At 41.0% G+C, this 10,998-nt stretch overlaps 1 protein-coding gene and 1 pseudogene across 1 annotated transcript in view; both read left to right on the top strand.

Moving 5' to 3' along the window:
- The first annotated feature begins 623 nt into the window (after positions 1-623).
- The window catches only part of TMCO5A (transmembrane and coiled-coil domains 5A), a 13,331-nt gene continuing 2,956 nt past the window's right edge, over positions 624-10,998 (top strand). The window contains exons 1-10 of the mRNA XM_040226973.1: positions 624-658; positions 1,660-1,809; positions 2,229-2,352; positions 3,012-3,062; positions 3,789-3,860; positions 5,790-5,846; positions 6,283-6,342; positions 6,723-6,787; positions 8,205-8,262; positions 10,395-10,435. Coding sequence (XP_040082907.1) covers positions 624-658; positions 1,660-1,809; positions 2,229-2,352; positions 3,012-3,062; positions 3,789-3,860; positions 5,790-5,846; positions 6,283-6,342; positions 6,723-6,787; positions 8,205-8,262; positions 10,395-10,435 — 713 coding nt within the window. The remainder of the gene's footprint in view (positions 659-1,659; positions 1,810-2,228; positions 2,353-3,011; positions 3,063-3,788; positions 3,861-5,789; positions 5,847-6,282; positions 6,343-6,722; positions 6,788-8,204; positions 8,263-10,394; positions 10,436-10,998) is intronic.
- LOC120853797 lies at positions 10,775-10,873 on the top strand (annotated as a pseudogene).

The following is a 10,998-nucleotide window of genomic DNA, read 5'->3' as shown; positions in this document are numbered from 1 at the left end:
TAACTGCCTAGGGCAGAATCAGGAAGACCACACACATCAGAAGGGAGGTGGAGTTTATGGAAGACATGGAGATAAAGGGGAAACCAAGGAGGCACAGCAAGCCAAATTATTTACTTCTGCTTGGTTTTTCTGAGACCTATTTAATACTGAGATCTTAATATCTGGAGATTCTTATAGACACCAGGCTAGAGAGCGCAGAGATTACTTTTCAGAGAAGTTAACACACCTACACCCATGTCCATGAGCTCTTTAGGAAAGCAACTGGGCCTGGAGCAGAAAGGGATTTAAGAACAATTGATAACTATTGATTCTTATTGTAGCATGTACATTCCAAAGGATTTTGTGTAGGTGAACTATCTCCAAATATATCTGTAGCAGGATATATGCTGAAATATCTAGTATATACTGTATTCTCACTGCATCCTTACTGAGGCATAATCAGATCATGAGCAGAAAACCAAAAGGCTGAATTTTGTCATGGCCAAAATGTGAAGTTGGTGGGGAGAAACCAGTTAATTTTGTTTCTGTACTTGGGGGCTCTAAGCTAGTGACTCTATTTCATAAATGGATCCATTTCCCCAATTCATTAGATACATCTCGGTGATATTTTAGGGAAATCTACAATGGAAGAACAAAAGGAAGATCAACTCGATTACGAGTAAGTAATCATAATTATGCAAAGCCATCCAAGGACCAAGGTATGAAGCAGCGCTGCTGTGGATGCATTCCTTCGTGTCCGTCTTCCTCTCTCTCCGCCTGCTATCTACCTGTCCCCCACTGCATTCCACCCCAAGCACTTTGCCCTCCTGAAGGGATAGCATTTATAAATTTTCCCTTCGAAGTGACAGCTATTATTAAGTCCTTCCAAGGTAGGACTTCCTTTTCCAAAATCATCCCTCATTCTTACTCAAAATCTCTCTGCCTCACTAACTTGTTTGTGGCTAATTATTTAAAAAGCAAACTACTTAACTGATACAAGAAAAAGAAAAGTTTACTGAGAGCTTCCCATGTGCCAGGTACCCTTTCTAGACCACTCTAGTGTGAGCCTTTTATTTTATTCAAATTTACTTCAAAAAGATGTTTGCATTCTTAAAAGCGTATGCATGGATCACATCTGTTAACTTAATGGAGTGATTGTCATGGTACATTTTCAAGCTTTGTAGCAGGCACTGGAGCAGAAGTTTTGAGATAAGAAGGAAGGGAAAGACTAAAGCCCTCCCTGCCAGTGGAAATCACTTGTGCCTCTGCATGAGGCCAGGCCCAATCATTAGGAATGTGCCAGCTACCTGGATAAAAGTACTCAATAAAAGTGGATGGCATGAGCAGATTCTGTGAACAATTTGTCTGAGAAACCAGTGCAGAGGGCTGTTTAAAGAAGCAAGACTTCTCCTGGAACCAAAGTAGAGATGCACTAGTATATCAAGCACTTTGGCTGAGAAAGCCAAGAAAAACCTCCCTTGCCAACCAAGTTGAGACTTACTGAAACAAACTGTAGAGCATGATTAAGAAATATAATTTCCTAAGAATGAAAATGGAAAATTATGTTCCCAGAAACAGCCAGGTTAATGAATTTAATGCCTTTTAGATATGCCCTTTAGTCCAAAGATTACTGACCTTAAAATAACTGGCCCTTGTTCATTTTGGGGACTGAGTCTATAGGTCAGAGAAAGTGGAAATCTTAAGATTGGCCCAGTCAAAGAAGAACATTAACAGTTTGAATATGGACCTTGAAAGGGATATGCAGAGAATAGATGAAGCGAATCAGGACCTTCTTGTCAAAATCCACAAGAAAGAAGATGAGATTCAGAGGTGAGTGTTGGGGTTCCATGTGGAAACTACTCAGTCCAGAGGATGGGATGGGAAAGAAGAGACAAAACTGAATTTTCCAGGTTGTTCTAGATATCTAAATCTTGTACAGCAAAGGTTCTCCTTCATTCTTTGGCATTTCTCTACAGCTCAAACCTGAACTACAGCAAGTTTCAAGGAGATTCCTAAAAAAATTGGGTGATATTTACCTGGGTTGAAAGAGCATTGAGGTATTTGACTTGGGTATTAGAGGAGTCTTACTTTTCCTGCCGTGAAAGTGATTCTGAGTCAAAGAATCCAGGAAAGAAGGGTTTCCAACTTGAGATTCATATTTATGGTTACAGAGGTACCCTTGAAACTGATCTATGTGTTTTATCAGTTCTGAAACTGAGTTCCTCACAGTGCGTGCTTGTGTCATCCAGGTTGGAAAATGAGATCACTCAGGCCAGAGACCTGGCAGAGGATGAGGAGTGGGAGAAGGAGAACAGCACCACGATGGAAAGGGAAAGAGCCTTGCAGGAGGTGGAAGAAGAAACTGCCAGACTGGTGAGCAAGAAACTGGGAAGTGCTATTTGACAGGTTACATTCATCATCCTGTCTCTCCTCAACCATCAGATAAGAGTTGCTCAGTCAGGTCTGATTCTTTTTGACTCCATGAACTGCAGCACACCAGGCTTCCCTGTCCTTCACTATCTCCAGGAGTTTGCTCAAACTCATGTCCACTGAGTTGGTGATGCCACGCAACCATCACATCCTCTGTCGCCCCCTACTCCCCTTGCCCTTAATCTTTCCCAGCATCGGGGTCTTTTCCAATGAGTCAGTTCTTAACACCAGGTGGCCACAGTATTGGAGCTTCCGTTTCACCATCAGTCCTTCCAAAGAATGAAATAGTCTCTCCTTTTTACATACACTGTGTAGTCAACTCAAAAGTTGTGGCAGGATGTGACCATGTATGGAAAGGATACGTGGAGGTTAGGGTTTCTTTGGTAATATTTAGTACTGGAAAGCCCTGCGTGTGGGCATCTCTGTCCCCAGTAAGTTGGCATGTATGTATTGAGATCAAACCACAGATACATAACCTGACATTATGCAGTAAGATAGAGTTTCTGCAGGAAAAATCACTGGAGTGAAACGGAGAAAAATCAACTGAAAAAAAGAAAAAAGATGATGATGTGCACTTCTACTCTGCTTCTTTCTCTCAACAGGAAAGGAAGAATGAGACCCTGGTCCACAGCATAGCAGAACTTGAAAGAAAGGTGGGATAGGGCTCTTGTGTTCCCCAGTGTTCCTGCTGCATGCACACTCATCAGAGAGGCAAGGGAGCAAACGTGATCATAGGGAATTCCACACGTCAGACCAGCCTGTGCTGGGGTGGTAACTACTTTCCTGAGACTTAGCCCGATAACATAAATAAATTCCACAGATCTTCCCTACAAGTATCAGATGAAAGAAATGGGTGGGGTATTCAGGATATTCAGTGATACAATGGGTTCTTCATTGTGTTATAAGGAAAAGGATTCCAATAGACATTTTGGAAGTGATTGGCTGGCAACTTTGTAGTGAGAATTAATTTTACTTTCAACAGAGACTTTTAAAAATACTTAATTCTTAAGGATTCCCTTTTCTTCATCTAGACATTCCCTTTATCTTAACCTCTGCTCAGAATACAGTGGGCTTCCTATGTTTATCATGCTTTCTGACCCAGGTCTGCAGCCCTGAGTAACCCAGCATGGATTAGGAGTTTGGAAAAGTACCCCCGTCTTGAGCAGATCTAGCTTTGATGACCAAGACTAGTGGGAAGAAATTGGAGGCAGAATAAAAATGTTTTCAAGGGTACCAAGTATCCAACAAAAGACCATCTCCTGACAGCTTTTATCAAGGCCAAATTACCAGCCCACACACACCAGAGAATATCTTTGTCTTTTTTTTTTTTTTGGATGTATTTTTTACTTATAATCAAATTTTTTTATTTGAAATTGTAGCTTACAAGGAAATCTCAAAAAGCAACAAAGTGTGAACAAGACAATCTAAAGGGAACCCCAGAAGAGTCGAAGGTAAATGGAAAAGCAATCTTGAATGGGTTTGGACTATGTGAACAGGAAACAAGCCTTCAAGTTGAGACAACTGTCAAAGTTGAGATAAATTCTTTGTAGTTTTACCCATGTCAGGCATAAGCCTAGGCCATTGAGTGCTGAATTTTCCTCTGCTCTTAGTCAGGAATTTTGCTCTGAAACCATACATTTTGTTCTTTCTTCCATGAGGAAGAGCAGAAACACAAATACATATGTAACATTGGAGGCAGCTGAAGTCCCTAATTTAAATCCTGGCCCCAGTACTTAGTGTGGTATATGAAGGGCAATTTAATCAGTCCCTCCCAACCTCAGTTTGAAAATTGGCTAAGGTATGTATATGAATTCATAGAAACAGAGCTGCTGCTGCTGCTGCTGCTGCTAAGTCGCTTCAGTCATGTCTGACTCTATGCGACCCCATAGACGGCAGCCCACTAGGCTCCTCTGTCCCTGGGATTCTCCAGGCAAGAATACTAGAGTGGGTTGCCATTTCCTTCTCCAATGCATGAAAGTGAAAAGTGAAAGTGAAGTCGCTCAGTTGTTTAGAGACCCCATGGACTGCAGCCCACCAGGATCCTCCATCCATGGGATTTTCCAGGCAAGAGTACTGGAGTGGGTTGCCAGTGCCTTCTCCGAGAGACAGAGCTAGGATCTGTAAATCTACTGTATGCTGGGAAATTTACATATCCTGTCATGGATCCAGTCTAGGAAAAGAAATCACTAAATTGGTTATACAAGTATCTAGTGAGTTTTACCTGCTAAGTAAGGTGGTTTTGAACTGTGGTGTTGGAGAAGACTCTTGAGAGTCCCTTGGACTGCAAGGAGATCCAACCAGTCCATTCTGAAGGAGATCAGCCCTGGGTGTTCTTTGGAAGGAATGATGCTAAAGCTGAAACTCCAGTACTTTGGCCACCTCATGAGAAGAGTTGACTCATTAGAAAAGACTCTGATGCTGGGAGGGATTGGGGGCAGGAGGAGAAGGGGACGACAGAGGATGAGATGGCTGGATGGCATCACTGACTCAATGGACGTGAGTTTGAGTGAACTCCGGGAGATGGTGATGGACAGGGAGGCCTGGCGTGCTGCGATTCATGGGGTCACAAAGAGTTGGACACGACTGAGCGACTGAACTGAACTGAACTGAAGGTGATTATATGTGTGCTAAGTCGCTTCAGTTGTGTCTGACTCTTTGCGACCCTATGGACAACCATGTAACTTCCTCATCCACACCAAAGTTCGCACTCTTGGCCCTTGTTGTAACCTCTGCATGGAACATATTTCCTCCAGATCTCCATGTGGCTAATATTTATCATTTAGACTTCAAGTATCATCAGAGAGGCCTTGACAAACCACCTGTAATAGCTCTTACTCCATCACTCACTCTCAGCACACTTCTGTGCCTTCATTTCTTTCACAGCACTTATCATTATCAGGTTGACTTCTTTGTTATGTCCGCCACCTAGAATGTCAATCTGTGAGGCAGACAGCCTATCAATCCTGCTCATCACTGTATCCTCAGTGCTCCCCTTGCCCTTTCCCCGTCATTCCGGTAGAGTGGCCGCTATAAAATGGCTTTCATCAAAGATGTAAGGAAGGAAAAGAGGAATACAGGGAGGAAGAAAGCAGTGAGTAATGAATATATAAACGCAAAGGGGATAGTGACGTTTTCTAAGAGAAGTAGCTAAGGAAGAAGGAAGCTAAGAATTGAAGTTTAAGGGCGAAGGGAGCACTGATGAATGCTCAGTGTGTTCACCAGGCAGCTGCACAGGACGGTTTGACTGCTCTCCAACCAAGAGATATCTGAAATGTGCCTGACGCACTTCAACCACCTGGGAGATAAACTCTGTGATAGCATTTCAGAATGAAATTCTGTTTTTGCCTTGCTGAGTTACCAGCCTCCTTTCCTGTCTATAGGTTAAGTTACAACAACTGGAAGCCTCCTGTGCGGACCAAGAGAAGGAGCTGGCCAAGGTAACCATAAACTTCAACATTACTTCTCCCAAAGGAAGGGAAATGTGATTCTTGGTCCAACAGTCTAACATATTATTCAAATGACTGAGTTATAACAACGCTCTTCTTCCAAAACTACATGGGATCAGGAGGATAAGAAGGAAAGGAGGATGAATACAGTATTCTAGGTTACCTACTATTTAACATTTCTACAGGATACATTCCATAATGTCTATTTTCCACAAATTAGAATCTATTCTTCTCCCAAATGTCCCCAGATAATCCCCATGGGACTATAAAGTATATCCTCAGAAAATGAGTTTATATGTACAAAAGACATATTTAGAAAAAATAGAAGCCTACATTTAGGGTCTTGTACACAGGAGGAAACAAGTATACTATTGTTCTTATATAAATTCCCTGAGAAAATTTAAGACTAATAAATTTTGCTTCCCAGGTAATAGAAGACTATGCATTCGTGGCCCAGCTCTGTGAAGATCAAGCTCTCTGCATAAAGGTACAGCCTCTCAGTAAAGAGACAGCAAAGGGTTTGTTCAGGTACACAGTGAAATGGAAATAGGTTTTTCAGAGAAGACCATCTGGAATAATTTTAACTCTCCAAGGTGTCACTCCAAAGGGACTTTACAGTCTTTGACACTCCACCACCAATATCATTCTTTTACTTTCCTGGTCTCCCAGCCCCTAGTGCCTTTAACTTAATGATGAGCACTTTTCCTATTTATAATCCCAATTGTTCCCAGGGGCCTGTCCAATGGTGAAATGTAGTGAGAGATCAGTAATGGTGGAGTGAAGGCTAGGAAGGAGGAAAAGTGGCAGTGGGAATATCAAACATTTATGTTATCATGTAACTGTGCTTTCCTTTATTTCTCTTTGAAGAAGTACCAGGAAACTTTGAAGAAAATAGAAGAAGAACTAGAAACTCGGTTCCTTGAGAGAGAAGTGTGAGCTTTGGCAAACAAAGGAACATCCTGGTTTTAGTGGTAACTCCATCTCAGCCTGGGTCAGAGCAAACATCTCTCTGACTAATTCCAATTTGGAATTGCATGCGCCCTGACACCACATATCTTTCCCCTCCATAGTGATCAGGTCAACTCCACCTACACTACACCAACTTTATTTTTTTGTCAAGGCAAGATAAATGAATTCATATACTGTTATTGTATAAATACACAATTTTTTTTAAACAGCACCATTTTCAAGTGTATACACAATATGATTATAGTAAACCAAATTTAAAATGCAGGTCCTTTTCCCAGCTTTCTTAAAAGACTCTAGAAATGCATTTCCCTTCCTAACTTTATCATATTACCAATTATTTGGGTTTATATTAAGGCCAGGAACATGCCTTAAAAAGGACTAGTGGTCACACACCTTGATAAGTACAGCATGCCTTATATTTCACAGAAAAGGCCTTATAATAATACCATCCTCACTTACCCCAAATATACAGAAATTAAGCCATATGGGATAGGCATGACACTAACCTTCAGACACCTGCTAAGGCTATCATATTATGAAACTCAAACTGTATACTATTATACTATATTAAACATAAAAGAAAAGCTGCCCCCCTAAAAAAAAAAAAAAAAGATTCCTTAAGTTTGTCAGAAGAGTTCAACTCTTTTGTGTCTGACTCTTTTGAGATTCTATAGACTATAGCCCTCCAAGTTCCTCTGTTCATGGGATTTCCCAGGCAGCAATACTGAAGTGGATTTCCATTTCCTCCTCCAGGGAATCTTCCCAGCCCAGGGATTAAACCTATGTCTCCTGCATGGGCAGGCAGATTCTTAACCACTGAGCTACCTGGGAGACACTTAAATTCTTTAATTTAAATCAAAAACTTCACTTCAATTTCTTGACCCTCTTTAGAAGTTAAATCTTAATTCAATCAAGAAGTATCTCTATTTATTAAATATTTTGGAATCTTAGGATGAAGAGAAAGAGACCCAAACTGCATAAAGCCTCTAACTAAGCAGGCACACACGGTGGCCTGGTGTCCAAGGCACCGGGACCTGGAGGCTCTCACCCTTAAAGGACACCTTCAAGTCTCCCAAAATCCTTCCTGAGTACTAGGTATGGCTTGACTGCTAAGCTAAGTTTCTAAACCAAGACTATTCAACAAAAATTTATATGCTATCTATTTAAGTATCCACTAAGCCATTTACTGAGTACTTGAAAAACAGGTAATATGACTGAGGAAATTATTTTTTAATTAATTTAAATAGCTGCATGTAGCAAATGGCTACAATAGTGGACAACATAGTGTTAGAATATAAAACTATTTTTAAATAACCACCATATAGTATGAATCTCCTTGTGCACTTTATCCAATCTCTGTCTTGGTTCTTTTACCCCTAGGTCAAAAGTTATGTGCATGAACTCCACAAGCAAAGAGTATAACAGCCAAAATAACAAGGTAAGTACCCACTCCATCTTCAGCTTCTTCAGCCTCATTGCCTTTCAAAGGAGTTTCCAAATTACTATAAGCCACCAAACATCTATCAATCTTCCCATATGCATTTTCCAAGAACAGTACTAGATGTAATTTCAAAGCATTTCAACCTTAAACCAAGAGGACACTGGGAACAACTGTTTTCCCTGCTGCTGCTGCTGCTAAGTTGCTTCAGTCGTGTCCGACCCTGTGCGACCCCATAGATGGCAGCCCACCAGGCTCCCCCATCCCTGGGATTCTCCAGGCAAGAACACTGGAGTGGGTTGCCATTTCCTTCTCCAATGCATGAAAGTGAAAAGTGAAAGTGAAGTCGCTCAGTTGTGTTTGACTCTTTGCGACCCCATGGACTGCAGCCCATCAGGCTCCCCCATCCATGGGATTCTCCAGATTTTCCCTCCTACAGCCATGCAAATGATGTGTTCTCAAAGAAACCAGTCCAAGAGCAGAGAGAGTTTAGAATGGAAGCAAGACAGCACTCTTTCCTGATGATCCCGGCATGGTCCTGAATCTTTCACTGCACAGAATGCCAAGGGCATCTATCACCATCTAACCAGAGCTGGCCTATGAGTTAAAACATAGGAAGCAATTGTTTCTTTATGATACAGCTTCCATGTTTGTACGTCTTTAACATCATGATGTTACCAGCACATATGCAAAGGTCTGAAGGAAACCGATGTGGACATAGAGCACCAGACCTCTGGGCCTGCTTGGCGTCTTCTGGCAGCAAGTACATAGATAAATCTTACTGGACTTGAGTTGTAATTTATATTTCCTTTAGAACCAAGGCTGACATTCATCAGGAATTTTATATTGTTGAGATATACAGTCTTTATAACCATAGAAAGGAGAAGTCATCTCTTCTTTAAAAGCACATATCAACAATTGACTATTATCCTTGAAGTCCTCCAGATGTTTGAAAATTTATGAGACTGTATGACTATAGTTCTCACTGTTCTGAACAGGTTATTCTGGTCTCAAGCTTATATATTCCATTCAGCAAGTGAAACTCCTGAAATAAATGAAGTCCACCTCTCTAGAACCAAGCTTGGCATGCTCCCCAGTGTGTCCCATCATCTAATCCCAGTGGCTCATTAATTATTCCTTGTGGCCACCTATCAGAGAAACAACAGGGTGTATTCATCAAGATTATGAGAGTACCATGGGATGGTTCAATTACCTACAAGGTTTGAGCAATCCCTGTGGAGAGGCTACCTGAGCAGGTAACCAGCTAGCATGCCACTTCATCTCACTCAAGCTATAGAATCAAATTTGTAACCCAGAAAGCTACTTTCTAATTCCAGTTCTGCAAGCCTCATTTCCACAGTTTTAAAATGTGATCATAATTTCTCTTCCTTTTTATCTCACAAGGAAGTTAAAAAGAAAATAACTGAGAAAACATTTGGAAGAGAAATGTCATAGAAATCCAGAGTATATCCTCATCTTTACATTTTTATAGCTTTCAAATTTTAGCTCTAGAATAAGTTTGTGTGGTTTGTATAGCCTACAAACTTCTCAAAGGGTCACTGACTAATCCAAAGGTAAGGGTATAGTTGAGAGAGCCCAGGAAGTAGACTCAGAGGACCTGGGATCCAGGCCTGGTCCTGCCACTTACTAGCTGTATGACCTTCCCTTTCTGTCTTCTTTCTTTCCTATCAGAATATTAAAAGGTGATGCAGTTACATATATATGCATGTGTGTATATATTTATATGGGTTTCCCAGGTGGCTCAATGGTAAAGAATCCGTCTGCCAATGCAGGAGACACGAATTCAATCCCTGGGTCGGGAAGATCCCCTGGAGGAGGAAATGGCAACCCACTCCTGTATCCTTGCCTGAAAAATCCCATGGACAGAGAGACTGGTGGGCTGCAGTCTATGGGGTCGCAAAGAATCAGACATGACTGAAGGACTGAGCATACATACATACATCCATATATACACACATATATTTGGCTTTGAAAATTTCATCTCCTTATGTGTATGAAAAAAATCTGTAAAATTTTATCTAAAATAACATTTAATTAACAGCTCAATGAATATTATTTGGCAGTGATAATAGCCTCCAGATATTGTTTATCACTGTCCTTTCTTCTCCTAGGATAACTCTCTCCAAAAGAAGAAAGCAGGGTTCTGTAACAGGTAAGTTAATATCGTTGAGTAAACTTCCCAGAAAACTAAGAGTTCTACTTAGCTACTCTGGCAGAGAACAAAGTCTAGCCACACAACCACACACACACAGAGTCAAGTCAACAATGACTGCATTTCTCAGTCAATGTTATGACTTCCTCGTCTGAAGGTGATTACCAATCTCAACTTTCCAGTATTAGAAGCCAGTGGCCTAGCAGTAATTAGAAACAGGAATCTCATTACCTAGAAGAGATGTGGTAAGTTTCTCCTTACTCCTTTTTCCCTTTGACACTTTCAACTAGTTTGATGTGTCTGGTTTTCCAGTAACATCAGTAGATTAGAAATGGGGAGATCCTTCTGTGGTTCATAAGCAGGATGGTTGGGTCTTTACACTATTGCATGAGATATGCCTCCCTCAAACTTTGCTACATCAGCATACTACCTCTTAATGTAAAAAACAAAAATAGGGAGAGAATTTCTAAATGCAAGGATACCACTGCCTAACAACAGATAAAAGGGAGAGAAAATGATTGTGAAAAAGAGATAGCAACTAACTGTATCCAGCACACAATAAC

The sequence above is a fragment of the Oryx dammah genome, unplaced genomic scaffold (genome assembly GCF_014754425.2).
Source record: "Oryx dammah isolate SB20612 unplaced genomic scaffold, SCBI_Odam_1.1 HiC_scaffold_26, whole genome shotgun sequence".
NCBI classification, from domain to species: Eukaryota; Metazoa; Chordata; class Mammalia; order Artiodactyla; family Bovidae; genus Oryx; species Oryx dammah.
Note: the sequence above shows the minus strand (reverse complement) of the source record. Positions and strands in the feature narration are given on the sequence as shown.